The sequence below is a fragment of the Haemaphysalis longicornis genome, unplaced genomic scaffold (genome assembly GCF_048455015.1).
Source record: "Haemaphysalis longicornis isolate Haplotype H1 unplaced genomic scaffold, Haemaphysalis longicornis Haplotype H1 scaffold_4, whole genome shotgun sequence".
In the NCBI taxonomy this organism is placed as follows: Eukaryota; Metazoa; Arthropoda; class Arachnida; order Ixodida; family Ixodidae; genus Haemaphysalis; species Haemaphysalis longicornis.
In genome coordinates this window covers 134623816-134637646 of record NW_027526361.1, presented here as the reverse complement: position 1 = coordinate 134637646, position 13831 = coordinate 134623816, and the positions used below count along the sequence as shown (strand labels likewise).

The window sequence follows — 13831 nt, the reverse complement described above, 5'->3', positions numbered from 1 at the left end:
TCCATTCATTCTAGCACCCACCCGCTAATTCGAACTCCGCTTAATTTAAACAATTATATGGCCCCTTCCAGTTCGAGTTAACGAGCTTTTACTGTAATTGCAATATACTAATACAATTTTCTCAAGCTTACAAAATATTTCATACGCGGGTTTTAAACGCGGGAGCTACACTTGAGATACGAGGAGCACGTAGTAGAGGCTCGGGATTAATTTTAACAGCTCGGGCATCTTTAGCATGCGCCAAAATATCGACATATGACCGTTATCATTTTTCGCTTCCCTCTGAAAAGCGGCCCATGCTGCCGTGAATCGATCTCGCGTTCCTCGGCTCAGTAGCCTATCGGCTTAGCGGCTGAGACACACCGAAGGATTTTACTAGTACAGTCGAACCCCGCTGATACGTCCCCCGGACTTACGATGACCCGCTTCTTTAATTTATTCTAAGCGCTGTTCTCATTGGTTATATTCACCACCCAGGTTCGTACCTTGGAAGTGTAACGGTTAATTTAAGGGACTACTGTTGGAATATGTAGCAATCTCTCAGACACGCAGAATCGGCAACCATTCCGAAAGGTCATCATTCGCAAACGATGCGAGAACGGACAAGGATTTTTTATTGTGACAAAATCTGGTTACACAGTTTAAAGTTCACTAACTTCAAGTTGTGTGCTTAAATGCAAGCGTCTGATCTTTGTAACCTTCTTTGCAGCACAATGCTTAACTCTTTGCAAAAGTCAGGAACAATACAGGATTCGCTACTGGATAACTTACTTTCCGGTAATCTCGCTTTGGCATTCGGCACTCTTAGGATGGCACCATTGCTGCGTTCGAAAAGCGCAAGGCATCACTCTCCACACTTCAAAAGATTACAATTTCTTCAACCACCACAGGGCTAGACGTAATGCTTGTTCAGACAGAAAGGATATTTCTGTTATGAATAAATAATCTCACTTTTGTGTACGACCAGCCAACAACGATCACCTGCCATAACAATGTCACATTACAGCAGCAGCGTGAATAATATTACATAAATAGCATAAATACGTCGTTTTGGTGCACAATATCACTAGTGAAGTTTTACTTGGCAGCACAGAGACTGTAGCTGCATTCAAAAAGTCTAACTATTCCTCTGGGCCGTACCAGCAAAAGTAATTTAAAGACCGAACACCGGAGTGCCCAGCCTTCGGGCCATGAAGCGAATAGCGAGCTCCTGCGGCCGCCTCTGCCATTCGGCCACGACATGCTTGGGTGTATCGACCTGGTCTCCTTTAGTCCTGTCCAGGATGGTGGCGCACAGCACAGCACCTGCGTTGTAAATACATAGGAACGCCCATTTCTGGTACAGAACTTTAGAGCTATGAGCGTCACAAAACAAAAACTTTTCCATTCTGCAAGTAGTTACACCAAAAGGTGAACAAAGCTGTTATAAGCATATTCACGCCGGCCATTATTACGATACCCAATAAAGGCCCCGCAACCTTTAGCCCATAGGGAATATGAACACTATATACATTATTTTCGAGGAACTAGCCTCTCAGAATACATTGACAGAGATTTCGATTCCAAAGCCAGTTTTAATAAAAAATATATGTAGGATAGGGATTTCGTAGTACGATCTACACGACGTCAGAAGTGACAATAAAAGAAATATAAAACACAGTTACAAAAAGGTAAAATACACCTCAGCTTTCATGTGGTACAGCAAAACGAAAAAACAGACACGGCTACAAGAGCATAGCCTTGTTTTTGGGTGGCAGCTTTCATCGGGTGGGACCAATCGCGCTAATCGGTTCCAGTGACGCCAAAGGTACACGCCGACCCAGTGGCTGCTGAATCGACATTCTTTCATCTGTTTTCGGTCCTGATATGCAGCGTAGTTTTCAAAGTTGTGTTCAAATTTGCGTCAATTTATTGGGACAAGAACTCCCATGTAGTTTTTTAGGCGGAGTTTCGCAACTATCTACGTCGAAGATCTCTGGGTTTCCGCCGGCCAATGGAGCAGTTAACAATATGGAGGAGGCCGCGCGAAAGCATTAGCGCATAAGGAAGTGCTTCAACGTGTTCTTGGCACGTGGTTTGAATCTGTAACATTAAAAAGAAGGCATAAAACACTAACCTGAAATGAATGTGTGCCGCGCTATCAGCTGAGCACCCACACAAGCGAGACTTAGTACTTGTGCGACGAAAAAATCTGGTGAAAATGCTTTCTAGAAGACGTACTGCAACGTCGGTACGCGCAGCTGGCAAGAAAATGTGACATTATTTAACGTTCCCTGCGACACTAGACGAATCGAATGCGTGCTCTGCAGCAGTCCCCAACAGCAAATGATAGTGCTTGCAGTCAGCATTTCTGTGAGAGTGGGGGTGAGCGAAACGGTACTTTTCGAGCTTGGAGGGACAGTACTACTGAACGTCGAAGAGGTGCGCGCTGGGAAACGATGCAGTGCCGTCGATTTTACCATTGGCTACAGCACCCCAGCTAGTCCTACTAGCAGCGGCCAATAGGAAACGTCCCTGGCAGTACAGCACCACGAAATACAAGCAAGGTACCTGAGTTGCTGGAATGGATTACACTATAACGGCGAATACGCAGATGTTTCATCGCCGTCAATGACATTGCACAACTCGGGTAAGTCCACACACAAAGAAGCCGAGACGAAGCGATGTTGTCCAAGTCGCTGCGGTGCCCGATGATCAGGGGTTCTTCGGCGCGGGTCTAAACGAACTTATAACGATCGTACTCTCGCAGCTGTTTTAAGAGTGCAGGAAATCACGCGTTATGATCGCGTTGTGCGAGCTCGCACGGTGAGCTCCACAAACACCGTTGATTTGTCTACATGCCGCGGGTGCCTGCGAACTCCTCGTTTCGGACAGCTGTTGGTGCATGACGCCACCTGAATCCTAGGACGCTGCGAAGCTCAGTTATTAGTTCTGCTGTCCTTTCAATTAATGTTCTACGCGCGGCACCACCGACTTGATTTCACAGCTTTTTGGGCCGCTGTGTCCACATATAAAAGTACATCTTACACCGTGGCAAAAACCAACGAGAGCCGAGGACTTGAAAAATATTTACATTCACCATCTTTCTTTGGGTGATAGCCAACGCAAATGTCGGCAAGTGTTGGCGCGTGTGGCAGATTCGCCCCCAGTGATGTCTGGTAACATCGGGGAATGATGCCACTCAAAAGGAAATTGGCTCCAGTGGCCCCTAAAAGTGACAGATTAGTACTAAGTCGCTTCACTTTGCCTCACCAGCAGCTTTCCTTTGGTTGATTGCCAATACACCGCAGAACTTGCCAGCTGTAATACTAAACGAAGTAGCGGCTGGTCAGTATACATCACAGCAAAATCAAATCAGCCTATCGGCCAGCAACCAGATGACGCTCTGTACGCAGGACTGCGAGTGATACGGACCAGAGCGGACGCGTTCCCTCTGGGCATCTGGAAACCGAGTAAGTCGACAAAACATTGGCGCCTACAGAGCCAGCACAGGACAGTGAATGCGGAGGTTACACCTGCGCGCGTCTTTATTTGCGGTTCAGCTCTTGAGTCGGGGTGAAGATGCTTAGCAAGCTGCCCGGTGTATTGACTGTCCACGGCAAACACACGCAAAGCAGCTTACGCAAGATAACGGACAGAAATATCCAGGCATACGCTGTCTGTGCTTAGCTCTGCCTGGCAAATGCATGATATAAATGGATTGTTAGTAAGCTGGTAGGAGTAAGCTGGCAGGAGACGTGAAGACAACGGTATTTATCAAAGCAGACCATTTCAAGGCGTATCGGTGATAGTTGAAGCAAGCTAAGCAAAACCTAGGCGAACTTGTCTTTATATGAATGTAGAGAGAAAAGTAATTTCTATGAAAAATGACAAGCCCCCCCTTCTGGACGAAAAAAGTGATGTAATGCGGGCTTCTCTAGGGACCGCAGTTGCTACTCTTATGTGAGGAATAGAGGCAAGCCAAGCAGGTCGCAGGGCAGGTATTCAGGAACGTTTTGCATGTGGCAGATAGAGTTTCAATTCCATGGGACTCAAGCATCGCCAAGCGCAGTGTAGCTGCAATAAAAAATGTTTTAAAATTAGTGATGCCAATGTAGAATTGTCTCCTACCTTCTGTACCTTGGTAGTACGAGAAGGGTATCTATCGTATGAGACCGTTTAATAAATAAGTTTAAAGGTGTAGGTATAGATGGCGAAAAGGAGAGCGCAACTGGCCGTGTCGAGCCAAGGTTTAAAGCCTTCTGGTATTAGATGTTGGGGTGGCTTAAGTTGGACGTGAGCGCTTATTAAGGATAAGCAGAGGAATGTATAACGCGAAACATTCGCCACCTGTTATTCACACTGAAATATATTTGAGCCTGGCACTAACAGCAGAGTTAAAGTTTGAAAAGAAATGTTATGCAGATGCATCAGTTTCATCGGGGAGATGACCACTGCCATCACCCTGATACAAAGCAGAAACAAAATCGATCCGCCTCACCATTTTCGGCGCTGCACACTAGCTGGAAAGGTGTGCAAGCAGATTTACTCGAACTTGGTGGACGTACTCCGTTCCTCCATTTACATAACGCATAAAATGCATGTTACATGCGTCAAAGCTACACAAAGGCTATGAGGCGCGCTGTAGTGGAGAGCTCCGGGCTACTTCTGATCCCCTGATAATATTTTGAGATACCCCGAAATCTCCCCGTATCGGTGTTTTTACTTTTCATTTCAACCAGAAAATCGTCCGCAGCGTTTGGAATCGAACGGGCGTGCTTTGCAATTGGGCGATCTGCGCAACGCCTTAACCACGAAACTGTCTTGGTGGGTCACAATTTACCTCGGTCTACTCCGGTTAAGGCGCCTTATCACCTAAAGAAATAGATTATTTTCACTTGTATCAGGACAACTGGCGGAGGTGTGTACTGCAGCGTGAAAATCTCAAATCTACCTCACCAGTACTCATTAAAGATGTCTCTTTCTCTCCATTTTGGGGAACAGCGCGAACTAACAGGGGCACAATAAGAAAGAAGTGGACAGGACTAGGGCTGCTCTGCCAAATAAAATGTTGCTACTGAGACATCATAATTTCAAATACTATGTACAACTCATTTTGCAAAATATGTATCATGTTCTTGAAAACAATGCTGACTCACTAATTACACCTTTAGACAAACACGATACAAAGGACGGTAGGAGTGCAATAAGCATTGTCGTACGCTCCTAGCTGTTTTGGCTTAACCATTCTTCAAGCCGAATTTTGATCGTTGGAAATATGGAGCTAAAGTTCGCGTCTTTTTATTTACCACGTAGTTTCGACTGTCTTAACTTTTGATGTAGGAAAGCTAGAAGCCGGAAATATCTCTTATTGCACTGATTATTCTTCCAGATAATTGTACCATAAATATTATAACCACCAATTGTCAGTTCAAAACTTTTGCTGAAACCTTTAAGATGAAACTCTTCACAGAATCCAAGCTATCTTCCCTACATAAAATGTTACTTTATATATCTAATGGGCACACCACACACGATTCATATTTTCTTTACAATTTAAACTGTAAAAAGCTTTCACAAGCAGTTTCTAGTGTGTCTTAGCTGTGTTAAAAGTCTGCATTCTGATTCCGATAGTTGTTACTACATATTGCAGAAGCACCGTTCTTACCATCACTGGCGCCCAGGTGCTTATACAGCACGAGCTACCATTTCTAATAGTGGTAAAAATTTATATCTTGCACCAATAAAAATTTGCTGATTTAATATGATGCGCTTTCTTCCCACTAATTGCAATTACAAAGGACCAGTGTTGCAACCAATTCATGTAATTACAACCTGTCGCAAGTAAATCGTCTCAGTAAATATAAAGCATCTGCATTAAAATATGCAACCCTTGAGGAATAGGGAATCACTTCTCTCACGGCCTGCTATAGAGCGCGCCCCTGCCAATTGTTATTATGGTAGTTGAACTTCTCTCCATAACACACTATGAAAAATCAAAATACAAATCTACAAACCAATTATATTTAGATGGCTCATATACATTCCTTTCAAGCGGCAGTATGCTCCACGCCAACTGCAGTACGGAACGCACTTACCTAGAGCAACGAATTGTAGTTCAGCTGGATGCATGATATCATTTCTTTCGCAAACGCTCTAAAACAAATATAAGGGACCGGCGGAGCTATCTTGGAATTCAGAGAGATGCTCTGGTCATTTATAAATTACTGTAAATAAGGTTATTGGAATGGCGGGCACACTAATACTTGCGGTCGGCGAAAGCGGGTTGTCCACTGGACGTAATAATTCACAGTCCATTCTTTTTTTACACACGAGCCCGCCTTCACTCTTGACAAGATGCAAAAGGCAGGCTAACCTTTCACTCCAGCGTGCTGGCACATAGCTGCAAACTGCGATGACTCCATCTCTATGTTCACCACCCCCGCGGCCCGGAGTTTCTCGAGGAACTCGAACTTCTGCTCCTCTGTGTAGTCGCAAAACGCACCATCCAGCCTTCCTTGCCCTTCGTGAACAAGCAGTGGGGAAAGAACGGTTTAGTTTGTATCATGCAAGTATAAAAAATACAAATCAAATATATCTGGGAAACAGTTAGAGATATATTCGAAACCGGTGAAAGAATATATTGTGGAAACCGTCCTGCTACATCCACTGTCCTTGGGACCTCCGTATAAAGATACTTGTATAATTTCTAGAAACTAATAAAATGGTTCGGTCGGTCGGTCGGTCGGTCGGTCGGTCGGTCGGTCGGTCGGTCGGTCGGTCGGTCGATCGATCGATCGATCGATTGATTGATTGATTGATTGATTGATTGATTGATTGATTGATTGATTGATTGATTGATTGATTGATTGATTGATTGATTGATTGATTGATTGATTGATTGATTGATTGATTGATTGATTGATTGATTGATTGATTGATCGATCGATCGATCAGTTCGGACTTTCAAGTTTGAACTGGCACCCCCACACAGTGTTTTCAAAGCACACTGTTCTCTTTATTTCTTTGATCAATGCACAAAACATTACTATCAAGGCATTGATGGCTAACTGCTTCTACACAAGACCACATGGGCGTTGATTTTTTACGCATGAAAGTTGCCACGTAACACTATATTTGGCAAAACAGTTCGCCAGAACACCGTTCTAGTGTAATTATTATTGCGTCAAGTCGGTACGATAAAAGCCCTTACAGCCGCAGCATGCGTTAGCGAAAACGTGCTGCCAAACCGAAACCCAAAGTTGCGTTGAAGTACCCTCCTTTCCAAAATTGTAACAATTTTGTACGATGAATACGTTGACGTGGTGACCACTATGTTACTGAATATATTGGCGGTCAGATGTTTGAGTGACGCCCCCTGGCTCTGACGTCGGCTTAGGGACTCACGCCGCTGTCGTCTGCTACACCCCGCTTGTGAGGGGCAGCAGTGCCTGTGCTAGAAATCACCCGCTTTGGTGCATAAGTGCATTATTTCTAGTAATTCAGTTATGTTTGCCAGCTTCTGACACATCTGAATAATGTCAAGCTGTATCCCCCACAAGTTTGAAACACACGAGGAGAGAGAACATCTTTCTTCAGAGAATCGGTCAGAAGGTGGTGTGTAACTCGTTTTTTCTAGCTTATTCGTGAGGTTCGGCGCTCAGACCTCTTCGATAAGTATTCACAATGCGTTGGCTTTCATACAGTATTTTTTGCTCTTACGAAGACTCAACAGTCTAGTGTATAAGTACCAAGCAGCGGGTACCAAACACCAAACACGCACAGCAAACAGCAAACACCAAATACGTACCAAACACGCGCATTGCACAGCAGCAACTAAAGCGGCTTTCTTCTATTTATTTCGTTGTTCTTGAGTTGTATCAGATGAATGTTTGTTCATTTCTTATTTCTGTGCCCAACGCACTAATTTTTCTGCGCGGCCACAGACGTCTTATTAGTAGGTTTGGGGCTGTTTGGGAGACTCACAAAGATAGTGTGAATATTTTGCTGTGTGGCATAGATTCCCTTCTTCACAAATTGGCTTTCGTCATGGCTGCGTGCAAGAAGGTGCATATCCGCAGCGTATATTGTTTATTCACATGCAAATACAATGAGACTGTTTGTGCTGCGTCACAGCGATCGTGCCCCAGACAACGCTGTCCAGAGTACTCGAAGGCGGGTTTTGTGCTCCGAATTTCTATCGTAACCATCGTTATCATAAACAACTGACTCTCAACCAAAACAATTATGACATGATTACGGTGTTGAAGGTGTGATATACTCGCTAAAGAACGCTATAAATAGTGCACGTGCATATATTACAAGAATTGAAACCGATTTATATTACCGAGGAGCTATTTATTGTTTAACAACCTTTCCAGCCCTAAAGAACAAATCCTGGTCTACTCGGATGGCGTTCTATGAACTGATGAAAATTGTTCTCACTCTCTTGTCCTGGACTGAGGACCAGGCCCGCTTACCAGATTGATTTTACCGTTAAATAAAATTCTCTGTTCCTCCTGTTACTCCTCCTTTTGGGTGCAGTTTTACTGTAACCCACATCTGATTATTGGGAATATATGCCTGTCGGAAATGTACCCAATTTCCCTCCAGGTCTGAACAAACATAGTGTTACTCTATCTTTATCTTAGATGTCCCTCGTTTTTCTCAATAAACCTCTATACTGGTTAGAAGCCTGGCATAAAACCAGCGTGCGCCTATACACACAGGGGGTTATTTGGAGCTCAACCTACAGTTTTTGCTGCCCATAATACATGTCGGCATACGTTCATGCCATGACAGCGTAAAGTGATGTTATACAATACTTTCGATTGATCGGCAAGTTTGAAAAAAACTGTTTTACCTTACATATGATTACAGGGAATCGTAATGCCTCCTGCCAAAGCCGACAGCTCCGAAGGCCTGGTATTTTTTGACACGGCACTCCAGCTGTTGTCGGTTATTAGCAGCTGACTGCTCCCTTTGTCCTAAGATAGCTGAACACAGAAGCTGATGCTTACTCCGACTCTTCGCGCTGCCCACAGGAGCGACTTCGGAAGAATTGGGGCGACGCTGGCCATGTTTCTTCCGGAGCGGTATCGAAAATTATACTTTAAATCATGCATTTAGCTAGGGTATGCTATTTTAAGTGTTTTATTGTGCTAAAAAAGTTACGCACACGCCAATTCTGGTGCGGACAAGCATCAGACGTCAATCGAGCGCGATGAAACAGCAGGGAGAGGGAGCCCGAGTGAAGCAGACGACAAATGCGAGAGTCCTTAAGCCCACGTCACAGAGGCGCGCTTCGCAGCGCCGCCCATGGTCGCGCTCACCGCCAATACTTCACTTTGCTAAATGGAGCGGTTACGTCGTTTACGTAGTTATGTTGACGAGACCCAGTGCAGTCAGGTTGCTATAACAGTTTTGTATGAAAAATGAGCTACGATACGCAGTGAGACTGATGAAACACACCACTTGTCACCCAAAAAGGCACGCTATTGCAACCTGCTTCATCGCCCTCTTACGCCATGAACGGTACTGCCAGAAAGCATATGCAAGTCTGCACTTCAGTATCCCTTGTAAAGCGGCAGCCTAATTAGGAGGTTACAGAAGCGAATGAACCAGTGTAGGCCCACTGACCACTGTACTTCTTTTTCCACATGTCGGCTCGGTTTCCATTTTTGCGATCTATTTTTATCAATACAGCGTCCAACTTCATACCAATCAAAACTGAGAGCTTCCCAGCGCATACCCAAAGCTGGTCAAACATTCGAACGGTCATAGCGATGCAAACCAGGAACGTGTACTAACGATAATTCCGAATATGTCTAACAGCAAAACAATGGCAGATAAAGTGCAAAGATTTCGTCTGAAGCGGGTAAGGGGGTTATCATAACAAATGAGAGTTACTAAATTGCATTTCAATGAAAGAAGACCACCGCACTCACCTTCGTAAAAATCGTTGGTGCTTAGCGTTTTTCCTGCGACGACTTTGCATTCAGGCAGGCACTCACGTCCCACCTCCACTATCTCTTCTGCCAGCTGTGCGTCCAGCACGCACGGTCGCTGAACAACTTTGCCCAAGATGTGCTGCAGTCAAAAGAAGAATTTTGTTGAAGTACAGGCGCGACACGTTAGACAACCATTCCAACAATTATTGAATCCGATGGCCGTCGTGTTGAGCATTGATGTACTAACTCTGTCCCTATCCGTAACCTTCAATTTTGACAGCTCTCCAACTCCACGGTGTTGATGAAACGTCAACACAATGAATAAAGCCCATGAAGTCGCTCCGTTGAGAGCTGCTGTCTCGGGGCACAGCTAAACAATAAACAAAGCGAAAGTCCAAAAAAGTAAAATAATTTCTGAACACTTCTACATTTAAACAAAGTAGCACACCTCCATTTACCTTATCACACCATAGAACACACAGCCGCCGTGTTGTTTGTGGATGAAAGCGAATATAGTAGTGCCTAAACATAAATTCTTCATTGTAATATTGACCTAACTAATTAGAATTTTAGTTTTTGTAAAGGTTTAGCCGCTCTGTTTGTTCCGTTACATTAATTCTTATTAAGTATATCTTCTATAATACCACGTGGCGTTAGTGCATATCTGTCAGATTCGGTGGTCCTAAATGGTTTGAATTGGGATCTGCTGTCAGATTCTGTGATCCTAAATGGTTTGAATTGGGATCTGCAGCAGTAATCATTGCAGCAGATATCTGCGACTAGCAATGAACACGCATCATGGTTTTCATAGTAAGAGTGCGGCCGTCCAATTCAAACAATCATCTCCATTTAGTACATTTGGAAACTTCGGCAAACCATATAGCATTAAAGTGCAGCCTGCTTCCGTAGTGAAATTGCTGGAAATAACCAGTGCTAGCCCTACTTGTACTTTCGCATGTTTGCGCCCGTTGCCGTTGCTGCGCTTGTGCTGTCTTCACGTGTTCTTGTCCCCGTTAATTTGCGCGCACTTGGTTTTTTTTAAATTGATCATTACCAAATCGCCCAACTTTCAACCCTTTTACACTCCAAGAAAAGTATCAATCAATCGAATATTCAATCAATCTATCGATTAATCAAACAATCAATAAATCAATTAAGAAATCAATCAAACAATCAAACTGCTTTATGTTTAGCGTATACTTTCCCAGAAGTGAAAAAAGACAACGAAACCGCTGTATCGATGCAGCTTGACAGGACATCACTTGCTGACGTAATAAGAAGACGCTGCAATAAAAACCTTCATATAAAAAGCGTAGAAAGACCTTGATGTACTGGGGCGATAAGAACTACAACACTTTGAATGACACACGTAATAGGTGGCTATATAAGTGGTAAGGCCAACAAAGACATTTTGCCTCCGGACGGCAGAATATAAACATTGATTAGGCCCGTAGGCAATTTGCTATACTAAGATAACGGGGGTGTAAGTACCCGTAAAGTACGAGTTCGAACACTGACTCGATAGGATACTAACGAGCGCAATCTTAATGAGAACACACATAAGGGACCAACTGCATGTTCCTGCTTTGGGCACGGCGAAGTCGCGAAACAGTTTCCCGTGAGACAGACAGACTTAATGCACTGCTACCGCATAAAAGGGAATTGCGCAGAGGTGCACCGAATGTGTCACGTTTCCTTAAAGCTTAAATGCAAGGGAGAAAGTTCATGTTTCGGTACTTGTCAGCTCCGGTTCTCTTAAGCCCCTGCGACCAGAGCACTCTCTTATTTGTGCATAAGGCAATTGGAAGAACATAGCCGGCGCGTTGCACCATGTGGAATGCTAATGCCGACAATCTCTATGCCAACGGTGTGCCGACAATCCCTACGCCAAACCATTGGTGCTCACACATGTTAGGTTTCTTGCTAGGTAAACAAGCGTACTCCTTGGACGGAACGGTTTCTCTTCCTTTTCACCTTACTTCCACTAAGAAAACTGTGACCCTACGTTATGGCATGAACATACACTAAGTGATTAGTCTTTCACTCCTGATTGACTTGCTAAGAGAGAGAGAGCCAAAGTACTGCTAAGAGACGGAGTGGAGGTAAGCAGTCTACCACATTTGCCCTGCGCAGTTTGCCGCCCGATAATTTAGTGACCAGGGGTTTAACGCACTCCGTAATCTTGTTGCAGCCCAGTTCCTGGAAAAGTTTGACATAATGTTGTGCCCGCTGCAGACATGACAAATCATGGCGGTGATTAGGATGCAATAGGCAACGAACACCGGCTTCGACTGAGGTCGACAAAAGGCAGCCTAGCGGATGCTGACAGAACTAACCTCAAATAACTTATTATACTAAATGTGTTCGCGGCTGTATACGCTTTTATTGAACGTTTTGCGCATTTTATGGGGCCGTTTTCAAATTGTAAAAGGAGCGATATCAGAGCATGGAGAATCACGTGCTATTTAAACAAGGTGATGTTCTTCGACGGTAACAAAGTGGTTGACCATACATTCTTTATTTTCGTTAGACAGATTACCTTGGCGGTAGGGTCGCTAAGGCAGCACTAACGATTGCTCGCCTGCCGCGAAGCGCTAAAATGAGGCATCTCATAGTGTTTACCTGATCAAAGACATGGGAGCACGGCTTTGGAATACTGCGGCCACAGGTAACGAGGAATTCCTCTCTTCGAAGCATGGCATGTCGCGCAGCGAAGGCGCTCTTAACATCCCTCCGGAACACTGGACTTGACAGTGTGCCATGAACTCTCGGGCAAATGACTATATCCGCTGATTGTGTATGGGCTTTCAGTGTGCGTTTCGTGTTTGAGCATTCACGTCTGAGAGATCTTTTCGTACGTTTTCATCGCCCTTTCACCACCTTTTGGTGTAGCAAGTCGGGCGCCTAGCCTGGCTGGCCTCGCCTGCCTATTAAAGAGGCTTCTATCTCTCTCATCATCATCAGCCTGGTTGTGTGCACAGCAGCACGAAAGCCTCTCCCAAATATCTCCAGCCGCGCCTATCGAGTGGTAGCTGACTCAGTGCTTTTCCCCCGAATTATCGCATCTCATCTTTCGATCGAGTCCTCGGCCGACCCCTATTGCCTTTAAGGTCTTTTGGGAGCCACTCTGTGAGACGGATGGACGGGCAAGTACACATCTATTATTGATAAAATAAAAGCCGTCCGGATGAAACTTTCTCGCAATGAATCCAAGTTCGACTTCCAAAGTCCCGCGCTGCAACACCACTCGCCGTACCGATGGCAGCTACAACCAAAGATGGATTTCCTAGCACGAATGTCACCTGCGCACTGCGGCTCACATCGTTTATGGTTACCTATGTAGCATATACTGGTTCTTGAAAAAAAGTTCATTACGAGCTTAAACTGCATGTACCCATTCCAGTTCCTGCACCACGAAATGTTAAAGTGCCATTCTGGAGACGTTTTTTCTGAGTGTCGAGCTGTGAAGTAGACTTACGATTTCGACTTCTTCTTTCAGAAGACCATTAACAGCTGACGTACTGACGACTACGGACCCGGGAGGAAGGCCTGCAATGAAAAGAATGTTTCGCCTGCCTCAGATCACTGGCAAGTTTGATGTAGGACAGTGCGATAAATTTTACTATAACCATTGTTACCACACGTCCGATGTGTGCACGAGAAAGGTCTCCCCCAACAATTTCCATTTGCCCCTATCCCGTGCCGAAAAACTGATTTTATTGTTATCGGGTATTTTCAGCTCATCAACAAGCACTGGACTTCGTATGTTGCTCGTACCGCCGTGCGGTGTCTATTCAATAAGTCTGTCGACCATCTGTTGTTCCATCTCACATTGTAGTGTTTGCTCAACATAATTATTTTTCTTACGGCATAATGTGAGACAGCGTAGAGCCTTGTTTCAA

The 13831-nt window shown here is 44.6% G+C and overlaps 1 protein-coding gene across 1 annotated transcript in view; it reads right to left on the bottom strand.

Annotated features, from left to right (window-relative positions):
* Positions 1–495: 495 nt before the first annotated feature.
* Positions 496–13831, bottom strand: part of LOC144179404 (uridine phosphorylase 1-like) — a 49843-nt gene continuing 36507 nt past the window's right edge. The window contains exons 5-8 of the mRNA XM_077707749.1: positions 13408–13478; positions 9927–10068; positions 6356–6502; positions 496–1305 (exon numbers count right to left, since the gene is read on the bottom strand). Coding sequence (XP_077563875.1) covers positions 1154–1305; positions 6356–6502; positions 9927–10068; positions 13408–13478 — 512 coding nt within the window. The 3' untranslated portion in view covers positions 496–1153. The remainder of the gene's footprint in view (positions 1306–6355; positions 6503–9926; positions 10069–13407; positions 13479–13831) is intronic.